Source organism: Oryzias latipes, chromosome 6 (assembly GCF_002234675.1).
Source record: "Oryzias latipes chromosome 6, ASM223467v1".
Classification (NCBI taxonomy): Eukaryota; Metazoa; Chordata; class Actinopteri; order Beloniformes; family Adrianichthyidae; genus Oryzias; species Oryzias latipes.
The window spans coordinates 7,034,570-7,057,868 of NC_019864.2; the positions used below are offsets into that span (position 1 = coordinate 7,034,570).

The window sequence follows — 23,299 nt, forward strand, 5'->3', positions numbered from 1 at the left end:
AGGTATTTAAAGCTCCGGCTGCAGTTTTTAGCCTCCTGTGATGTAACTGGTGGGATTTCAAATGTAATTCCAGTGTCGGGGTGGGGTTGCTGTTGTAAATGTTTGATGAAGAACGTGGCCCTAGCTTTGGGACGCCCAGGCACATCCTGAGCCGCCCATGTAGGAAATAGCCTTTTAAAGACTAACTCGCCTCTGCTAGTGCCAGGTGGAAGCCCTCGGGTGCACATGAAGGCTGAGGAGGTTACCATGTCCATAGGCGTGTGGAGGCTGCCTGCAAAAAAAAACAGAGCACATTTACGTGCCCCATCATACACTCTCCACAGACATTTTTGCGCCTGCATTTTAATACACTATACTCGATCTACAGCCTGTCTTTGTTGTACGCTCATCCCGTTTGGCAGGTGAGACCTCCTGGATAATCCTTGTTTTTCCTAACACTGAACCTCAATAATGAGCCCCCTGGATTCCATTGCTTACTGTCATTTATTGAAACCCTGAGAGCTGGAGAAGGGCCAGTGGGCGTTTCCTGACAGGGAGGCAGCAGAGCGTGGCATTTCACCATCTGGGCCACACTGGGATCAGCACAACATGAGTGCCTGATCTAGATACATCACTAGACATCAACGGCTTCAGAAGACTCACTGTGTGTCACACAGGACAGGACAGGCGACGGAGCGCACGCCTGCAGCAGCATGAGAGCGGGAGCCTCCTCCTCCTCCTTGGTTTTGTTTTGTCTTTTGGCTGTGTGCAATATGGACAAAGTCATGTTGTTGTAATAATTGCGGCTTCAAGTCATTCTCATTTAGAACAAATACTCAACTTGGCTTCAATGTGGTCCAAAGAACATACATTCTGTTGTTCTGATCAGCCCCAGTGCAGCACAGAGGGAAAGCACAAACAAAATATATTTTTCCAATGTACTCATTTCTTCACTTCCTGAATATGCAGGTCAGTTCAGATTTTGTTGCTCAGGCTTTGTCTTAGGCCTCAGTCACAACTGCCCTTATGAGTGGAAACGGGCTGTCTGCAGGTGAAAAAGGGGCAAACCTATACCAGGCACACAGGCTACTGGATGAGCCTGTAGAGCAGCGGTCCCCAACCCCCGGGCCGCGGACCAGTACCTGTCCGTGGGTCATTTGGTACCGGGCCGCACAGAAAGAATAAATAACTTGCATTACTACTGTTTTATTTATTTCGGAATCTGAAAGACGTTTTATTTTGAAAAATTGCCGGATTCTCTGTTACATCCGTCAATGTCATTTTTGACGCAGGCCAAGGCGCTCTTCTCGGTCACGTGATAGGATACAGCTAAAATAAAACCCAGGAGCTAGCAAAAAGAGTAAAAAACAAACGTCTTTGGAAAGTTTCTTTGCCAAGAGGAAAAGGCCCAGCCAGGAGACAGAAGAGGAGCCTCTGACTTCCATAAAAAGAAAGCTACATTTACGAGACCGTACTTCTTTTTTGCACCATGAGTGTGGGAAGGGGAGAGGATGATGACACCTGTGCGATGTAAACTGTTAAGCCTGTAAAAATAAAAGCACAGAGTTTGTCTTGTCACGTCATTGATCCTCCCTCCTCCTAGTATTGCTACAATAATCATCCGCCTATATTTAAAAGGCCGGTACGTGAAAGTTTGTGTGACATCATACCTCTCCGTGGTGTGAAAAAGGTTGGGGACCACTGCTGTTGAGGGAAAATGTCCATGGACATTTTTCTACGGGCTTGCTGTGGGCGACAGGTCGTAGTGAACACTTATACAACATGTGAGGGTTTAAGTAAATAAGCTGCAGGCACGTTGAATGGATTTTTCCTTTTTTTCAATTCCCCCTAATACAGAGCACTTCACAAGGGGCTTGTTAGTGTTGTTCATGTGATCAGTGCGTGCTCCATGCTTGCAGCCATAATGTTAGAAATTAGGATGTTAGAAAATCAGAGTGTATTTTGTGTGGGCATCCTGCAGGTGTCTGACTGGGGTTTATTTTTCACATGCACACCCCGTGCATTAGGCCAACCTTACTAAGGACTAGAGTGCAGCGTAAGAGCGCCATATGACAGTTTGACATGTACACAATCCCAGTGGGATTAATTTACAGAAGCCCAAAATATACTTCTCGATACATTTACCACACACACGACAATGGTATGTGCCATTTTCATGATGTCCCTAAAGGGGGCCACAGGAGCCACAAGGAACTGCAATACACACCTGTGCTGTCTTGCCTCTCTACGACCCAAAAACCCGCAGCACCCTCATACAGGTGCATGTGACTTAGGCCTCATGTGGCTTTTCCCACAGTTAATAAAGTGTGACATGTTTGGATTGGGACTCTATTTACTTTTCATTTGCACAGCTCTGATTGGCTCGCCAAATGAGGTTTCAGTACAACCTGAACATGACATCAAGATCAGACGGGCAACAGAAAAACACACACAGCTCTGGTTCTGGGTTGATTGTGCATCAGCCGATAAAAGGTGCTCCTTGCTTGGTGTGGTAGGAAAAAGTAGCATCTCTGTGCACAATGCATAGACACAAGAAGAAGAAAAAAAAAATTTTTTAACACAAAAGCACAATACACAGGAAAATACAGTGGTACTGGTACAGGTACAGTGGTGGGGCATGCTGGATTCCAGTGTGGATTGATCAGATTAAAGAAATCTCAGCACATGCGAAAATCTTGAAAATCACAAATGAAATTGTGGTTTCTTTGATGGTTTGTGGTTAGTTTTTAGGTTTTGGTCTCTTTTTTTAAAATTTTGTCATTGTTTTGTGCGGTTTTGTGTGATTATGCACCAGAATCTGTGGCTTAAGGTTGGTGTCAGGATGTGCTTCCACATGAAAAATGTGTGAAAGTTTGGGAACCGCAATGTTATGGCTGGTAGAAGAAGATAACAGAAAAATATTGTATTGATCCTAGAAAGGGGAAATTACCTCATTACCATACCTCTATTGAAAATGGCAGATAGATAATATATTACACAAGAAATTCACACACACATGACAGCAGTAATATTTGTCCGGTATCTATGAGGCGTTGTAGTCAAATAGCTGACAGGAAGCCTTCCTTCCTGCAGGGAGGTGTTAAACTCTCTGACTGAAGCAGCTCCTCAGTGCGCCCACAGTCCCATGCCGAGGATGATGATGATGATGAGGATTTTCCATGATGGATTCTAGTTTGTGTAACATCCTCCCCACCACATTCACAACCTATGGAGTGGATCCAGATTTCCACATCAGTTTGTTGATCCTCTTCCTGTTTCTGTCAGAGCATCCACACCCCCAGCCACACACTTGGTAGAAGAGGGCAGATGCAACAACAGCATCTTAAAAACTCTCTAAGAGTCAAAGAGTCCTGCAAACTCTGAAGGACCTCAGGCTCCTCAGAGTCTCCTGTGATTGTTGCCAGGCGACAACAGCTGATTGTGTCATCGATGCACCCACCTCAGACCCAGAAGTGGTGGGAAACAGTCCAAAAAGGAGCAGCAGGCACGCCACCGCACTCAAAAAGTCCACGTAGTGTCAACAAAAACTAAGAGACACATGTAGCAGCAGGAGGCTAATGCTGTTTGTTCATGTACAAGGTCGGATTTTGTTTAGAAATGATCAACATTTAGGTTGTGTTCCCCCAGTCATTAGTTTGCCTAATTTAAATATATCACAACCTCATTTTGATTTACAGCTATAGGATGTATGGGATGTAATTTAATACATGACTGAATATACAATTGTGCTAATTTAATAACAAACATTTATAACAAAATAAACAAGATTATTTATTTGAAAACCCTTAACTTAAATGTTAGACAAAGCAGATTGAAAATTTCCATCCATCTGTGTTAGAATAGCTTTGTAAAGCATTCAGTATCAGCCTTTTCCATTGAGCTGCGCAGACGCTTTGAAATCTGTGCTCATAATGTTTTCATGCTCGCTGACCTCTATATGGATGTGTCTACCTGGATTGCACCTGCTGCAAGTTTGAAATACACATGAATTAAAAACAGTTATTCATTAAATGCATTTTGAATTGATAAGATGTTATCTACTTTCTAATTATTTACACAGACGATTGTGTCTACAATGAACCTTAGGAAGCATATAAATATTTTTCTTATTTTTAAATCTGCTTTCACACAGATTTTTGTCGCACAGGAGCTCCCTGAAGTACACTGTCTTCCTGATGGTACACATCTGAAAGAACTGATCTATAAACAAACCACCATGTTCGTTCTCAAGTTACTAGTAATTTTATTTAATTATCAAGTAGAGGTAGTATAAAAAATTCTCCCCTTAGAATCTTAATCAAAAGTAAATATTTATAAAAACGTGTAACATTCTGATGAATATTTTTACATCTAAAAGATTATAGTATTTTTACAGTTCTAAAGTCGATTGCAGCATGTGGTTATGCGGTGGTCAGGGTCTCCCTGTGCTGCCGTTGAGCTCCACATTTTCCTTTTGTTTAGATTTCAGGAAACTGGGCCATCTCATCTTTAGCGCATCTGTAATTCCTTCAGAGCTGTTCAATGATGGAGAACATCAGCAGTGGCCTGTGACAGGACTCACGGATGGATTCATCCCTCCCTGGATCATTTAAATTTGATGCTCCTGTCGCTTTTGGCACCATGGCAGAGTTAAAAAAACAAAAAACATTTCAGCCCCATTTTCTTGTGTATTTTTTGTGGTTAAATAATATATAAGCTTCGATTTAAGCCTGATATTGCACTAAGTTTACCTTAGAGATGAGCAGAAATAGCTTTCATTAATGAAGTCTGGAGAGCATTGTGGGTAAACAAGTTTCCAGTATCAGCTAATTAGAGGCGTTTTAATGATGCAATAACTTTGTAGTTGCAGTTTATTTGTTGAGGTCTGCAATTTTTATGTCAATGTATCTCTTTGTTTTCTTGTTTCCAGGAACCTGCTGGACAGAGACACATTTTCCAAGTCTGATCCAAGTAAGCCTGTCCTTTTTTCCCACTGAGATCTGACACACATGCATTTACACATACACAGCAGCTCCCAGCATGCATCACACACACTCACACTGGCTATCTAACAAACACGCATGTGCACTTGTGGACGTCCAATTAGCCAGAAAAACATTCCAGCACATTTGCACTGAACACCCCCTTCCACACACACACACACACGTGTAACCTTGCTTGTGTGAATTTGGAGGCATTTGCATATGTCAGAGGGTTGTGTTTGTCACTTTCCTGCTTCTGATGTGAGACAGGAGAACTAGATCATCTCCACACATCCACATTGCTTCAACACACACCATTCTAGCTTGGCATCAACGTTTCAATATCCCAGCTGGTCCAGTGGTTTTTAAAGTGTGAAGCCCAACAAAACAGACGATTATAAGTTTGTGTTTTTAGGTCTTTCTTGTAAAGAAGAAACCTAAGTGACGGTCCGGAGGAGAGCTGTAAAATGGTTTAAAAAGTAAAGTGACATTGTTGTATTCCTGAGCCTCTAGGGTTTTGCATGTTACAAGACACTGATGCTGATGGTGCTGGACTCCGTCCTCTGTCTACCTTTCTATGCAGCTCTGTTAGTTTTTGTTATATTACCGGCAAAGCCCATGTTTTATTCACAGCTACTTATTAAGCTGTGTTTACACAGAAAAGCTTTCATTGCCTTGGCGTGGATCAGTCAGGCATGTTCATTGAATCGTCTTCTAAATAACCTCAGTGAGATGTAACAGTGCTGCTGAGATGTCACATATCTCTGAGAATAAGGTATCTGCCACATTCTAGGATTATCCAGCATAAAAGAAAACATTAGCCTGTGTCTTGGATTTCCCCTCAAACCGCACATGTTCTGTTTAAAATTGTTGTTGTTTACTTTTTGGCATATCCCTTTTGGGGTCACCACAGCGAATCAGCTTTCACAGTGTTGTACAGGTGGTTTGGCAGAGGGACCGGCTCAGGACCCAGAGAGACCCAGACTTGGGGATCTTTGTGGCTATATAGTTATCAAATAGTTCGAAGGGTCTTGCCCAAGGACCCACATACCCATTAGGCTCATCGCACCCACATGGGAATCGAACACTGGTTTCCCATGCACCAGTCCTACACATAGCCAACTAGGTCATCCAGCTGCTAGACTTATGTATAAGACTAGTTTAGGACATTTTTTTTTTTTTACTTGGTTCTGACTGTTGGTAGGTGATCCAAAAGAAACAACATGAGCCAGGTCCTAAATATAGTCAAATACAGTTGACAGTTGCCCAGTAAGGCAGTAAGGTGGTGTAGAGCTGACAAATTGAGGACCATCTATTAATCAAAGGATTACGATTTAAAAGTTAGCATAAAATATGGTTTATATAGTACAGTTTTGTTTTAAGAAAACTCCAAACTCAAGGAAAAAATGTTTTTTTTAAGGCTTTTTTTCCCGTCTGTCATGTTTTTTTGTCTTTTAAAGTTCAGGTTCCAGTAAAAAGGAACTGACATGCTTTGTTAGGATTGCTTAATGGAGCATCAAATCACACTAATATAGGTAAATACCCAAGTTAACAAGAATATACAAAACAATAAGGTAAATAATGAAAATATTATATGTACACACCAATTGCACAGATGATTCATAACCACAAATGCAGCAGTTCAATTATTTATTATACTTGTTTTTTTATTAATGCTATGTATTATTAATAAATTATATTAATACTTTTTAAAACAATTCTGCTACGTATTAATTATGTAATGTTATATAAAATGAAATTTTTAAATTTAATTATTAACAAACTATAATAAAATAAAGTCACTATTTAATTTTATTGATTGGAATTCTTCATATTATTATGATTTATGTTCTTTCATGTGGTTCTTAAACACATAAAAATGTGAATGTACAAAACCTAAAACCTGACTTTACTGGCCTTCCTGGAGGCAAAAATCATCAATACACCATGATTACATCATCATTAGAAATCATCAGTTGATGATGGCAAGTCCAAGTTCTTGTGAAACGTTGGACCTTACGTAAGTCTGCTCTGCTGCCCCTCTACTTGCTTTTCTTCTCAGAGGGAGTCTACATGTTCACCCCCTTGTAAGGTTGGTTTCCCCTACACCTCCTGTTCTTCCTGTTTTTTCTTAAACACAAAGAAAGTGCATAATATTGTCATTAAAGCAGCAAGTTGGCAGGATAGTAGGGTCTTGCTAGTGCATATTGCATTCACTTCAAATGGAAATGGGCGGTTTTAGTCTAGAAAACCAGTGATTAAAAAAAAAGTGTACTTCTTACAAGATTGTTCCCTGGGCGATCGCCCACTTTGCCCTTAGGTAAAACCACCTCTTGTTTTAACTCTTATAAAACGTATAATGAATAAAGGTTGTATATCACTTTTCTTTCTTTCTATTTTTTTTCTTGATATAAGGTTTATCTAGTTGAGATACTGCACTATTTTATTGCACCAGTAGTGTTTGGAGGTGTGGCTGCCTATGTTTGAACCCATAACTGATAAGCTCCCAGAATCAAGGATTGGACCTTTAAATGTCAGATGGTGGGAAAGGAGGATGAGCATCCCTGCCCGCCCCTGCGTTTATGCAAGGAGGCACTTGTGCTGCGTCCATGTCTCTGCTCTGCTGACAGCACTGGCCCTAGTCACACAGCATTAGACCGCCTCGGCAAACATACACACACTCACACACACATTCAGGGCCTCCGGCAAACTCACAGACCACCATCATATTAGCTTATAAAGCTGGACAGCAATCCTGTGTTCTACTCCTGTGCACGTGCTGACTTGTGCATGTATGTTAGCTGTGCTTCATCGGATTGGAAGAGGGCATTGGGCTGCCATGAACACTGAGATCAGTGTGTGTCCACCTTGGCTTCTGCATACATCCAAGTAGGAATTGTACTGACTGTCAATCTTTTTTCCTCATCACTTCAGTTGTGACTTATCAGCGCACCGCAAAGCACTCTCTGAGACCGTGCATAGCCAATTTGCAGATGCTCTGCTACCTTATCCCCTGCACAATAATGCAAATTTTACATTCCATCCTATGCTTCCTAGCAACATTAAAGGATTTACTTCATTCAGCCAATTGAGCTGCAGTTCAGTGCACACCACCTGATGCAATCACATGCTCAATGCTGTTTAGTCTGGCCTCATTTGACCAAAATGGCTCTGATCCTCCGTGGCATGGGCTAACAAAACCTTTGAACCTTTGGTAATATAACTTTGACTACAGATAAAATAAGGTCTAAATGTGTGCCCCCCCCCCCCCCCCCCCCTACACAGATGCTTCGCAGGAGTGATGATAATGAACATAGCTGTCAAAAAAATGTCAAAAGAGTCTCGTCCTGTTAGTGGAGCTTTGGCAGCTCCTATATAGTCAGAAAATGGGGCAGGGGGCTTAGAGTTTAAAGCATATGAGTCATTATAGTGGTGCCTTTCATACAGATGTTAAAAATAAGCCTGAAACTGCATTTACTTCTGTTTGCGTAAATGTGTGTATAGATCTACTTTCTTTCTTCAACATGCTTGTTTTCATGTATGTCAACAATAAGGGACAAATGGATTTTATTTCTTATAAATGTCTTATGAGGGATCTTTTTTGCATTTGCTTTTCACTGTATGACAAACGGCAAAAAGTACAATTCTTGATTGAGTTTAGGTGGAACTTTCTTTGTGGTGCACACATCTGATCTCATATTGTTTACCTGCTTCTGTAAAAAAGAATTGTCATATACTTTGACTACAGACAAAAAGGCAATTTTACTGTTGCTCTATTCAGTCTCATAGCCAATATAGTTAAGGAAAGCCAAATGATCTTCACTCCTGCACGGGTTACCTGCCGTTGATAGTGATGCAGTGAGTTTCTTTTCTTCAAAAATGACGTTATATTCTCGAGGCACTGCTTCTTTTCTAAACCCTTTACTGTGAATTCTTTCCATCCATTTCATTAAAGCCTCTTAAAGACCCACTCCAATTTAAATGTTGGGTTTTGGTTTCTTTAACATGTTCTTATGTCATTTTTCTGATGGTGGATGACTTACAGTGAGGTAAAAAAAACACTGTATTTGAACACCATGTATTTTTGCAAGTTCCCCCACTTAGAAATGTTGTAGGGGCTTGACATGTTCATCTTAGCTGCATGTCAACTGTGAGGGATAAAACCTAAATAAAATCTGGAAATCGCATTGCATGATTTTTTTTAAATAATTGATTCATATGCTACTACTGCCAATAAGTATTTGAACACCTGTTTATCAGCTAGAATTCTGACTCCACTTATTATCCTAAATTAGAAGAACCTGTTTGAGGTTTTTAGCTGCATAAAAACCTGTCCACCCCATACAATCAGTAGGACTCCAACTACTAACATGACCAAGACCAAAGAGCTGTCCAAAGACACCAGAGACAAAAGTGTTCACCTCCACAAGGCTGGAAAGGGCTATGGGGCAATTGCCAAGCACCTTGGTGCAAAAAGGCCCACTTTTGGAGCAATTCTTAGAAAATGGTAGAAGCTAACATGACTGTCAGTCTCTCTTGGACTGGGGCCTCATGCAACTTGCGGGGTCTCAATGATGCTAAGAAAGGTGAGGACTCAGCCCAGAACTACACGGGAGTAGCTGGTCAATGACCTGACCTGAGCTGAGATGGCTGTTTCCAAGGTTACTGTTGGTAATAAACTAAGACGTGGTTTGGAATCATGCATGGCACAGAAGGTTTCAAAAGTGGGCAGAAAATTTGGGCCCCGAATGGGTTTGTCTGCAGTTTCCATTGTGTCCCCACCTGTGTTTGCCCACATTGCAAACCAATGTGGGCAAACACAGGTGGCACTCAGTGGGCTGGCTTGCTCGCTAGCCAGTCGACTGATGGACAGCATAGCTGCTTGCTCTGCTGGACTTTGGGGAGTGGAGAACCACGGACCTCACCACGAAAACTGCAGACAAACCCATTCGGGGCCCACATTTTCTGCCCACTTTTAAACCACAGGGGGTCCACTTGGCATTGCTGGTTGGGATATTATATTAATCTAGTAGAGTTCCTGACTTTTGAATCCAGGATTAGCAAAAATTTAAAAGCTAAAAAAACATTTACAAAAGTTTAACTTTGAAAGCAAAGCTAATTTCCAATCAGCCAGCTAGTTAATACAGTCACGATTAAGTCTCTCATCAGTAAGTGACAGCTCATACATTAAGTCATGAGTACACTCAATAATAATTAGTGTTTAAGATTGTGATGATTAGCATCATCTTAGAATCCACTGCAGAATCAGTTTAGTGAGGAAATGACAGATCAACACTGGATCAGCAACTGAAGACCCTAATTGGATTTGTGGTCACTGGGAAGACTGAGACAGACTTTCAAAATTGTTCTATTAAAAAATCCTCCAGAATCAACTTTTCTTGATTGTAATGCTTGCTCTGGTCTGGGTTTTCAAAAATACTGTTATTTAAGAAAAAACGTCCAAGACTGAACTAATAAAACGGATGTCGGAGAGACAAAAATCCAGGTCAGAGCACTCTGGCTCACAAGGCAGGTGAGGAAGAAAAACTGGCAAAATCCAGACAGGGTTGAACTTTAACATGCTCCAGAAGAGACAAGCAAGAAAACAGGCACACAAGTTACCCAGATACAGTGGGTGTGGAGCAGACTGTCAGGAAAAAAACAGAACCTAAATCCCAACCAATACTGTCACTGTTTTACCTGTACACTTTAGTAATCTTACATCGATCTCCAAACTAGCAGTTCTTGATTATAGATGATGCATTACAATTAGGCTTTCTATAAAGCTCTAATTCTATGGGGGTAGATAACTTTCAAAACTGAACCATTTGATGTAGAGAAAAATTATTCAGTCAATAAACAATATTAAATGTAAATTGGTCTGAAACATTAACACAGCAACACCAATATATTTAAAAAGTCCATTCTGAGGCTCATTTATTAGATTGAAATAGAATTAACTTTGTTGAACCCAAATGGGCAAATTAACCAATTTACTGTAGATTTGTGAAAGCGTCTTTAATCCCTGGCGTTCGACTTCTAGTGATTGTCAGAACGCATGCGCACTTTGTTGAGTCAATATATTTTTGACAGTAATGTAACGGAGAAATTTCTCATTTATATTAAAGAAAAGTAGAAATTAAAATGTCAAACCAAATATTGTCTTCACATTGTTTCCTTTTTTACAGTATGCACAACTATGTCAATAAGGATACTTTTTTTTATTGACACTCTTTGTACCCCATACAATTAATTATTACACATTTCTTCCAATGGTATATCTAAAAGTCTTAATTTTGGCAGCAATATTAGTTTAATCCCCTGCAACCAATAGGTGGAGTCAGTTTTAGTTCATTTACCTATTAACTGTCATTGCCTTGAAGGCTAACCTCAGCACGTCATATGTAGTCTCAGTGGTTTTTGATTGGTACAGTTGTCTAAATTTATGTTTAACCCTTGTGCTATCCTAGGCACTTTAATGTTGGGAGTTGGGTCATCTAGACCCACTAGACAGTGCGCTGAACCTTTTTTCTTCAATGATTAGTGATCCCCACTGGTGTCCATGGATTACATGAAATCTTTCCACCTTTATCCACCTTTGTCATGGTAGGGAGAACACGTCAATGTAAGGGTGGGGTCATCTAAGATAGCACAAGAGTTTAGGAATTGATCATATTAAATTAACATGCAATTCCTTCTGTTTCTATAAATATTTTTAGGGATTTCAGGGCCGACAATGTGCTTCCAGCGTGTGACTAAAAAGTAATGGCTGCCAAATGCAAAAATGTCATTTTATTTCCACTTTATTGGTGCAGTTCACACTCATTTGTGCTATTTGCCCATGATTCCCGCCTCCTATGAAATACCATCACGCTGTAAGGCAAACTTCTATTGACATTTAGTTAAGAAGTTTCCTTTTTTGTTTTGTAAAGGTCTAGGTGAAATGCTCTTTAATTAATCTGCCACTGATTTTCTCTCCCCTCCAACAGTTTGTGTCCTCTACACCCAAGGAATTGCCAACAGAGAATGGAGAGAGGTGAGTGGAGATGATGCTTTTATCTGCTCTTTTAACATCAACAAATACAATTTCTCTTACATCATTTCTGCCCCAAAGAAAATCTTTGCTTTTTAGAACATTTTCAGTTCGCACACTTTTACTTAACCCTTCTATTGATTGCATTCAGGAATAACCAAAAGCTTATTTTCTGTTGAGAGTCAATATCCTTCTGACATGCTTAGCCAGTTTAAACCACTCAGACTGAACAACTGCTCGCTTTCACGGAAGTAAAAAGCCACTGAACACTTGAAAGCCTTTTGAACCCAATTCATTGGTGAGTTTGTCGGTGAGAAGAAAAAAATCCCTGGAATCCAAACAGCAAAAGAAGAGCTGCACATCAGAGCGTCTGCAGCTGTGAAAGCTGCTTTTACCTGATAACAGAAAACAGTCTTTGTACATTTAATGCATGATAAAACAAGTCTTTTAGGCTCCAGATAAATAATAAAAATAAATTGTTATCTGGTCAGAGGCCACAAACATTCATCTTGCAATTTGTAATTTTTTTATTGTCACGGATCAACAGCTTTTGTTTCACACAAAAAGTGAAACATTTGGGAAAATAGCAAGTTTCTAGATTCCTCGAGTAAAAAGGATTTGTTCATAAACCTTCAAGCCCTAAGCTTCTTGAGCCTTCTGCCAGTCTTGACTGCCGTTAAACATGTGGTCAGGCCTGACTGTAGTAATACTGCAAAATATAAAGATGCAATTTAGCTTGTATTTCTCTGATAAAAAAGGAAAAAAAGACAAAACCCTGACTTAAACTGGATTTCTCGACTATCTATCTACTTAATTTAAATCTGTCAACAGCTTTAATCGTTGAACTGAAATGTGGCTCTCTGCCGGTTAAACCAACCCCTCTGTTTTCCTGTGGGAATATTATTCTACTCTTCAAAGTTGTGACGCACACATGGCAATCTTTGCTAATTGTAGATTATTTGAAATAGGTGCTTCAAAGCTATGAGTGAACTATTTATACATAAAGTCTTGTTTCAAAAGACTGACACATTTTTCAAGTTACAGCACGCAGTGTGTGTCATGAGACGGACAAAAATCTAAAACAAACTGTCTATTCCTTTTAAGTTCTGCTTCGTCTGCTTTTCAGTAGATGGTAAAGAAAACACAAAACCACCACCTGCTGTGGGGGTTTGTGTAGAACAGTGGTGTCTGTGTACAATAATGTTAAGATTGTTTAGAGCGCTGGCTGGCGGGGAGACAGATGAACATCCCAGCACAGACAGACACCCATTGACTGTATATGAGAACTGGACTGAGAGACTCCTCCCCACGGGTGTTCCAAACAGGAAGTACCCGCTGGTTGCAAGAAGCCAAATCCCATAGTCTTCTATAGAGAAATAAACAGCTATTACTCATTCATTCTATTTTTCAAAATAGCCATTCTTCATCTGATACCTTTTTTTTTAACATGGTCTCGATAATCCTCTTTTTTTTCATGATATATTTTCTTTACGTTTTTCAAGTTATAAACTGGCAAATCAAATGCCTCAATAAAAGTAGATGGTCTCACAATGAATGCTAGAAATTTTTGATTGGCAGATTTTATGTAGCCTACTTTAAAGTGGTAGGGGTGCGGCCTTCCAACATGCTCACTTCCAATTGGCCAGAGTGGTTGCCATAGAAACATTGACTCAGACCAACAATAGCTGGTTACTGACGTCGTCTGGCTCCAACATGACGGCATCCGTAAAGCTGGATTGACTTAATTTCAAAGGGAACAGGAAGTAAACCATTTTCTGTCAGTGACATCACATTCCCTCTCTACAGTTGTATAAGTCACTAAGTACACCCTTAGTATGCAGTACTTTAGAAATGTAACTTATGCTAATCTAATTCTGGGTATGAACAGCATAATCCTGCTTTATAAGGGAATACTGGTGCAGAAACATCAGTCACCTTTTGAAATGTTTTCATAAGACTGAAACTATGGAGTTACCATAATTTCTTCTTCATTGTTGATGTAGCACAGTGTTTTTTAACCTTTTTTGAGCCAGGGCACACTTTAACATTGACAAAAATCCCGCGGCACACCAGCATCCAAAAAAAAAAAAAAAAGGAGAAACTCATAGTCTGTATTGATCTACAGCCCCTCCGCAATCTCGCCTACATTTTTGTGATAATTGTGGCAGAAAAAGCTGAAAGTTGCAGCTGTATTTTTCTAAAAGATGTTATAAACGTTAATTTTGAAGATTTAAAAACAATTTGATGCGTGGTCGTTGTGGTTTCAAGACGTTTAACAAGAAAGACTCATGCTGTCACTTTAACCCAATGCATTATGGGAGATGTAGTGTGAAAACTGCCACAAAAGGGCAGAGAGACTCGCGTCTTTGAGCTTCATTGTTTTGTTCACTTGTTCCACAGTCTGACACCAGATTCTGTGGAAAACTACACCACTAAAGACGAGCTTTAGCTGGTATTTTTGTTAGAACTGAGAGACTTTTTATGAACTAAATCGGAACAAGAAAGTGAAGACTTTAACCACTTCTGATTGGTCAGACTGATGACGTATAATTAACACTCCAAGAATTATTGGTGGAGACAGTTGAAGGGGCGGGACTTTTCCTAAAACAGAGCTGAAGCTGCGGCTAAATCGTGGTACCGTCATTCTTATCAAAATGTCTTTAATAGAATCAAATGTACCGGTAAATGTTTTTAGATCAGTTAATGAGGTCAGTTTCCCATGGCACACCTGACCATCTCCCACGGCACACTACACTGGTTGAAAAACACTGATCTAGCAGACCTTGATCCTAGTGCTAACCATGTTATACCTTTAGATCCTGCTGCAATTCCATCATGAATTAGTGAAATGAACTGAACCCGTCATTAGTATGCAGGTCTAATCAAGCCTTTGTGATTTTTGCTGTTGTGCACTTGCCACAGTCCTCAGCTGCTCCCATCTATACAGAGAAAACCGCTTTTCTGTGCAGAGTTGGGTGTTTGTCTTAGGGCTGCTTGGATAACAATTTTTCATTCCAGAAGCTCTGTTTTGTGTAGCTTGTCCCTGACAATCTGACTCACACAGTGAATTTTTCCCTACAGAAGTCAGACTGTGTGCGGATGTGTGTATGGGGCAAACACTCACACACACACACACACACACAAATAGCTGCCACCTCTTGTAGCACCTGCTGCTGCCTTTCCACATGTTACTATCTGCAGCAGGGAAGATGGCATCTGTGCTTCTTTCTACCAGCAAAAACAAAGGAGCTCGGCCGTATTTTTTTAACTTTTACCCAGGCGGCAAATGAGGATCAGCTGTAAAGGGGATCACAATTTTGAACAAACAATAAATATATGATTTTTCTGAAACTGCTTAACAGCTTTTATTCCTAAAAGAAAAAAATTAAGACCCACACAGATGAAAATTGTGTTTTTAACATGTTCTAGTGGCGTTTTTTTTTGAGGATGAAGGACATAGATAAAGAAAATTAAGATTAAAGTGGAATCAATCGTTGTGAATCGTTGTGAATCAGGAGTAGACAAAAAATGCTTTTTTTAAAAAGCTTGTAGCTGTGACATTGAACCTGCATTCAGTAGGCCTCAAGCTCCATTCTGATGCATCCACTTGCAGACAAATAGATCCATGAACGTCTTTGTTTTCCTCGTCTGAGCTGGAATCTGGAATTAAACCATACGACTAGATTGCTCCAATATTGCTCCCCATTTTTGTTTCACCGCTTATGTTAGGTTGGGGGTGTGAGAGGCTGTAAGCTAGTGGGACAGAGTGTAAAGAGAAAGCTCTTAGCAATGTGGAGGGAGAGTGGGGGCGGCTTGCCAAATCAGAGGTGAATTTCTAATGAAGTCCTGCTCCTCTGCAGAAACTATGTTCTAGAAAACAACACCATTTTTTTACTGAAGCTTTGAATTTCAGTGGCTTAGAATTTTTAATAAGGAATGTCACATTTCAGATAGATAGATAGATAGATAGATAGATAGATAGATAGATAGATAGATAGATAGATAGATAGATAGATAGATAGATAGATAGATAGATAGATAGATAGATAGATAGATAGATAGATAGATAGATAGATAGATAGATAGATAGATAGATAGATAGATAGACTTTAACTATCCCGAAGGAAATTTTAAGTGGCCAAATCATTTAAATCCAACTGAGGATTTCTGTTTAAGAATCAAACCAATCTGCAACTTGTGCTTGATGATGACCCAACTTTTTTTTCTCTGTTGTGTTGCATTGCATTATCAACATCATAAAATTGTTCCATTGTGCACTGACACCAAGTTTTAAAAAAATATTAATGCAAAAGAATGTAAGAAATGTATATCTGTACATATATCTGTAGACTGCCAACATTCAGTTTCATGAATGCGTACTTTATCATGGAGTTAGCACACCAATTCCAAAATAATAACTCAAAGCTTTAACTCAAAGAGCGGCAGGAGTTCAAAAGAAATGTTTCTCTAAATTGTGGACGGGACGATGAAGGTGGAGAAAACCCACCATCCACTTCCCCTCCACATTGCAGAGAGTTCTCTGTTTACATGCTCTCCTGCTAGCCTACAGCCCCTCACACACTCAATGTAACATTAGCGGTGCAAAAAATTTAGCAAGCAATATTGAAGCAATCCTTCCATACAGCATAGATGCCATGTCAGATAAGGAAAACGAGGAAAACATGGATCTAGTTGACTACAACTGGATACATCAGATTGAAGCGGTGCAAGGAGCTTGTGGCTTACCATGGTACAGAACTATCTTTGTCACAACTATAACCTTTTTCAAACAGCCTTTTTTTTGTCTGCGCCTGTTTCACAACAATTTGAATAAAGAAATATTCAGAAATGTAGATTTAATCATAATTGTCTTTATAGATGTCCTTCATCATGAGAGAGAGAGAGAGTGCCACAAAAAATGTCAAAAACACACAAAAAAATAGTTTTATTCAGAGTGGGTCTTTGAAGACTCACTATACATATCCACAAGACCAGAAGTAAACAAAAATAAAGCTCCTCATTACAGGACTGTATTGCTTTGTAGGACTTTGACAGAAATTGCCAGGCAATCAGTGATGACATGTCATTTTTTATTTGTTTACTAGTTTGGAAGGACAGAAGTCATAGACAACACTCTCAACCCTGACTTTGTCCGCAAATTCATCCTGGACTATTTCTTCGAGGAGAGGCAGAATCTACGCTTTGACCTGTGAGTTCCACACTTTTGTGCCTATACCTGCTGTTTGATGCAGACGTGCAAGTGTGTATTTTTGTGGGAATTGTGGGCTTTTCCAGCCGGAGGTGAAAGTGCCGCTTTGTGTTGTGCAATGTTGAGTTATGACTAAAATATTCATGTTTTGCGCAGAGGGATATAAACTTTTTTTTCTCTCTCTTTTGAGTGAAAAGAAGGACATACATTTTCTTGACATTTTTTCAAACCAGCATGTTTATACATTAGATCAGAAAATCTTATTCATGAGTGATTTCAATCTTGCTTGTTTCACTGTTTTATCAGAATAAAAGATGTGCTTTATGATATCATAATTGTGAAGTCAACATAATAAAGACACTTTGTTTTCTTCCTAACATTTTGACTGGCATTTCATTTTGCTACTAAGTGCAGTGAAACTCCAAGAAAGTAACACATTTATTTGTTTTCGCAGCAGATTCTGAAAAAGTCTCTGTCTAAATCCTTTTAGACCAAAGTGCAGCATTTGACACAGTTGATCATACAATTTTAATTGACTGCCTCCAGCACTGAGTGAGTATCTGCGGGTCAGCATAGACTTCCCCAGAGCTCATCACTCAACTGGAACCTGCTGTGTCGAAACAGGTAATTTCCTCAGCCTCCATAAGACAGATCAGCTCCAAACCTGCTCCTTTGTGGACTATTTTCCACCTTAAAATTGTTACAATTTTCATCTCTACTTTACAGGTTTAGTTCCTGTTTTTCATGTCTCACCGGCTGGCTGTAACAGACGCTACTGTGTATAATAAATAAATCCAATACCGCTGTTTAACCATGATACTTGATATTACAAGGTTAGAATTTCCTGTCTTTTACGCCTGCAGTCACACAGTTGGTTGGTTGATTGGTTGGTTGGTTGATTGATTTCGTTGAAGACTAATTATTGATAGCCCCACTGGTCACTTTATCCTAGTACCAAGTTGGAGCCCTTTTTGCCTTCGAAACTGCCTTTATCTTTGGCGGCATAGATTCAACAAGGTTCTGGAAACATCCCTCAGAGAGTTTGGGCCATATTGACATGACAGCATCACGCAGTTGCTGCAGATTTGTCGGCTGTACAATATGATGCCAATCTCCCGTTCCACTACATACCAAAGGTGATCTATTTGGTTGAGACCTGGTGACCGTGGAGGCCATTTGAACTCATTGTCATGGTCAAGAAACCAGTCTGAGATGATTCAGATGATTGGAACCATGCTCAATTGGTACTAAGTGCTTGAAGAAAATATCCCCCACACCATAACAGCACCACCAGCCTGAACTGTTGATATGGGGCGGCCGTGGTGCAGTGGTAGGGCGGTTGAGCCACAATCGTAATATTGTGGGTACGATTCCCACCTTGCCTGCCCTCGTGTCATGGGCAAGACTCTGAACCCCACCTTGCCTCTGGTGGAAGGTTGGCGCCAGTGTTTGGCAGCGGAGCTGCCACCAGTGTGTGGATGTGTGTGTCTGGTGAATAAGTTTGTGATTGTAAAGTGCTTTGAGCCATCGAGGAAGGTGAAAAAGCGCTATTTACTATTTACCAAGCAAGGCAGTACTGATCCAAGCTTTCATTTTGTTAAAACCAAATCCTGACCCTACCGAATGTAGCAGCAGAAATAAAACCTCATCAGACCAGACAGCATATTTCTAATTTTCTATTGTCCAGTTTTGGTGAGTCTTTGTGAATTGTAGCCTCAGTTTCCTGTTCTTAGCTGACAGGATTGGCACCCTGTGTGGTCTTCTGCTGCTGTAGTCCATCTGCCTCAAGGTTGGACATGTTGTGCGTTTAGTGATGCTCTTCTGCAGACCTCGGTTTGAACCAGTGGTTACTGCTGTCTTTCTATAATTTGGAACCAGCCTGGTCATTCTCCTCTGACCTCTGGCATCAACAAGGCATTTCAGCCCACAGAATTGTTGCTCTCTGGATATTTTCTCTTTTTCGTACCATTCTTTGTAAACCCTAGAGATGGTTGTGGATAAAAATCCCAGTAGATCAGCAGTTTTTGAAATACTCAGACCAACTTTCAAAGTCACTTCAATCATCTTTCTTCCCCATTCTGATAATAATAATTGATACTTTATTTATCCCACAAAGGGGAAATTCTTCACTCCATTTTGCCCCATACCCTGGGGGGAGCAGTGAGCTGTAGACTAGCCGCGCTCGGGGGGCAACAGCTGGCTGGGGAGAGCGGGGATTGATCTGCCAACCCTTTGGTTGTTGGACAACCTGCTCTACCGCCTGAGCTAAACTGCCACCCTGCTTGGTTTGAACTGGAGCAGTTCGTCTTGACCATGTCTAAATGCATTTAGTTGTGCAATGTGATTGATTTAAATAGAGAATCCAACTGAAAGTTGCAACCTCATTAAATTGGAATTTTTGCACTGGTTGGTTTTGAATGTAACAGGCTTAGCCGGTGTACCTATTAAATCTTGCATATCTGTACATAGGGAGCTTTAAAACTCTCCTCTTCTTCTTGAAAACACAAGCTGGCTCACAGAGTCACTACTTTGTTGCTCATGAAATATGGATTTGCTCCTTTGTTGGTTTAATTGTGGGCTTGTCATAGGGCTACATGCTGCTCCAAAAGCTGCAGGAGGTCACAATGAAGGTCAAGGAGAGAAGCCAGCTGTCTAATTCTCTGTCAGTGCATGCAGGCAGAGCTTTGTATGGGTCTACTGCGTGACAGAAGAAGAGTTCTGGAATATGTTTCCACATTAATATTTGCAATGCTGATGTGGTGTTTATGTGGGGATGCGGACAATTATTTAGTGAGTTTGAGGGCATAAAAAGCTGGTATAAGATTTTGCAAGTGGCACTGTTGTTGGTCAAAATATGATTCAAGATGCTCAGAAGCCAAGGAAGAATGGATGATGGAGGATGATGGCACTCTGTTGTGTGTGTGTGTCCTGGATGACTTCCTGCAGGGCTTCCAGTGAGTGGAAAAGCATCAGGCCCTGTTACTGTCTTACAAGCTGATGGCCCTATGATCACTCGCAGCTACAGTATGAGACACACACACACATTTCTTGCCCTCAAAACAAGAAAATGTCCAATTTACACACACTTGCTTATACACAGACCCACATTTACACTCTCCGTCTCAGACATTCTTTTGCACTCACGCTGCGTCCTGTCATGCGTGTGCGCGTCCCTGCAGACACATGCGCTTCTCAGACTTCTTATCTCTGGACCACTGGTTACTCCTCTGTTGTCCTCAGACTCTTTCCTGAGGTCTGCAAGTCATTTTAACTTCTGCACCTCCTCATTACCCCCACCTCTCTTATCGCCATAGAAGGCTTGACGTCGCTGCAGGACATCCATGCAGCCAGACAGCAGCAAGCTCCCCACAAACCCTCTGTTCAAATGCTCAACTACCCTACACTCTATTCACATCAGGCACAGGCACACTTTGTATCCTCTGCTCTTATCCGTGGCTGGAAATCCAGTTAGCTCTTATCTCACTCCTGGTCATGCACAAGTCAGTTTCTACTTTCTATTTGCAATTTGACTGGCCCACAGTAATTTTTTGTTTTTCCCTTTGCTTATTATAGTTTTTTTTTCTCAAACATGTCATAATAAACAGTTTGAAATTTGAGGTCGAACTCATTAAAGTTACTAAATGGAAAGGAATGGGAATTTACAGAAAACATTTCCACTACAGAGACAGTTCAAAGTGCTTTGGAAAGTCGGCGACGAGCCTTTAAATAATAAAGACATTGATAAACGAAACTTCTTAGAAAGGGGTTTTAAAATAAACTGCCACAAAAGCACAAACATTTTGTCTAAGCCCAGCACAATGCAGTATAGTGTGGAGCTGAGGCACCTGCCCACTAACTTCTAAGGACCACAGTCTCCTCAGTAGGTGTTGGTAACTTTGTCATTATGTATAGACCATTTGCAGTGAGGTTACGTGAGCCCCATTGTTTGCCATTGTGGGAGTCAAGCAAACAATGTTTTAATGCATCTGACAGATAAAATTGCTGACTTAGCCACCAAAATTCATCATAGTACATGTACAGTATGTGTTGCTGTTGGTTGTCATGACAGAAAAACTCAAATTCAAGAGTCTAATTTTACCGATTTCCATGGGATGAAGACACGGATTGATCGATTGCCACTATTAGTTGAGAAGAGTGTAAGCCTACAGGTGCCAGTAGACTCTGTAGTGAACAGTTTGTGTCAGGTAGGCCTATGGTTACACATTTCTTACAGGGGCTCTGTAAGAAGAGACACCAAATGTTGGTTCTGAATTTTTTAGTCTTATCTTGGCGACAACCCGGAGGAAACTGATAAACGGCAGACAGTCGAGTAGACACAACAGCAGATTGACACAACCCAAATTCACTTCAGCAACGCTTTATGTTTGACTCCTACAATTTGTCTCCCAAATTAATGGTGAGGGAGTTCATGCAGCCGCTGTGACATCAGGTACCAGGGATCTTTAGGGAATCCGTATTGTGAATCCAACGTAGCTTTTGGTTGATGTGAACCCAAAGTATTTAAAGCAGTCCGTCACCTCAATGGCTGTGCCTTGGATGTTTACCAGTGTGATAAGCTGTGACTTCCTTCCAAAAGTCAATCACCATCTTGTCTGTTTTCCTGGTTTCATACCACAGGTTTTTTTTTTTTTTACACACAATGACTGACTGGTGCTCCATGTCATCTGTACTTGTCTATAACACACCCACCAGGGCTGAGAATTTCTGGAGATGACAGTTGCAAGTGTTGCAGGTGAAGTCTGAAGAGTACAGGGTGAAGAGGAATAGTGAGAGCATGATGCCCCAAGGAGCACCTGTCCAACAAACCGCCTCAGACACACAACTGTCACGTCTCCCATAATGTGGCCTGTGTCTGAGGGTAGCCTGTTGTCCAAGCAGCAAGTTGTCCATCTATCCCTGCACGTTCCATTTTCCCAGCAAGAGGTCGAAACAAATTGTATTGAATGCAATTGAAAAGTGAAAAAAAAAAGACTGTCACTATAGTTCCTGCAGTCTCTAGTTGACCGAATGCTCAGTGAAACAGGTAGATGACAGCATCATCCACCTAGAACTGTTGGTCCAAGGCCAAATCCAGCCGCTGAGTGGAGGTGCTTCAGGATGAGCCTCTCAACTGTTTCATTAACTGGGAGGCAAAAGCTATAGGTTTGGACTTATTTGGTTCCATAGCATTAGTGAGTTTAGGATCTGGCTCCACATGGGAGGTTTTCCACAGGACAGGAATGATACTCAGGCTAAAGCTCAGGTTGAAAGTGTGAGCAACCGCACAGTGCAGCGTCAGTACAGTTTCTCAGTGGTCTGCAGCTGATCCTGTCACATCCAGGTGTCTTCCTTGAATTGGTCTAGGTCAGCCTTTAACACTAAAAGAGCAATTTGATCAGTTTCTTTCTGATCAAAACCTAGCGAGAGCTGCAGAGTCCCACCTCACCATGTAACCCTTGTGCTATCCTAGGCACTTTAACATTGGGAGTTGGGTCACCTAAACCGGTGTTTTTTAAAATGTTTTAAGCCACACTTTAACCTTGACAAAAATCCCGCAGCACACGAGCATCCAAAAATTTAAAAAGGAGAAACTCATAGTCTGTATTGATTTCCAGCTCCTCCGCAATCTCACATGCATTTTTGTGATAATTTGGCAGAAAAAGCTGGAAGCTGCAGCTGATTTTTCTAAAAGATGTAATAAAAGTTACGTCAGAAGATTTAAAAACTGTTTCATGTGTGTTTGTTGTGGTTTCAAGATGTTTAACAAGTAAGACTTATTGTGCACTGAGACGCTGTCACTTTAACCCAATGCAACATGGGAGATGTAGTGCAAACAGCCGCCGACCGCAGACAGACTCGCGTCTCTGAGCTTCATTGTTTTGTTCACTTGTTCCACGGTCCGATACCGGATTCTGTGGAAAGCTACACCGCTAAAGACGAACTGTAGCTTGTATTTTTGTTAGAACTGAGAGACTTTATGAGCAGAATCTGAACAAGGAAGTAAGGACTATAACATCTTCTGATTGGTCAGACTGATAACGTATGATTAAGCCTCCAAGAATGATTGGTGGAGACAGTTAAAGGGGCTGGACTTTC

General features: G+C 40.7%; 1 protein-coding gene across 2 annotated transcripts in view; it reads left to right on the forward strand.

Annotated features, from left to right (window-relative positions):
* LOC101173626 (copine-8) overlaps positions 1-23,299 on the forward strand; it is a 138,296-nt gene that overhangs the window by 23,653 nt on the left and 91,344 nt on the right. For both annotated transcript variants that reach the window (XM_023955578.1, XM_023955579.1), the window contains exons 2-4: positions 4,910-4,950; positions 11,951-11,997; positions 17,100-17,203. In XM_023955578.1, coding sequence (XP_023811346.1) covers positions 4,910-4,950; positions 11,951-11,997; positions 17,100-17,203 — 192 coding nt within the window. The remainder of the gene's footprint in view (positions 1-4,909; positions 4,951-11,950; positions 11,998-17,099; positions 17,204-23,299) is intronic.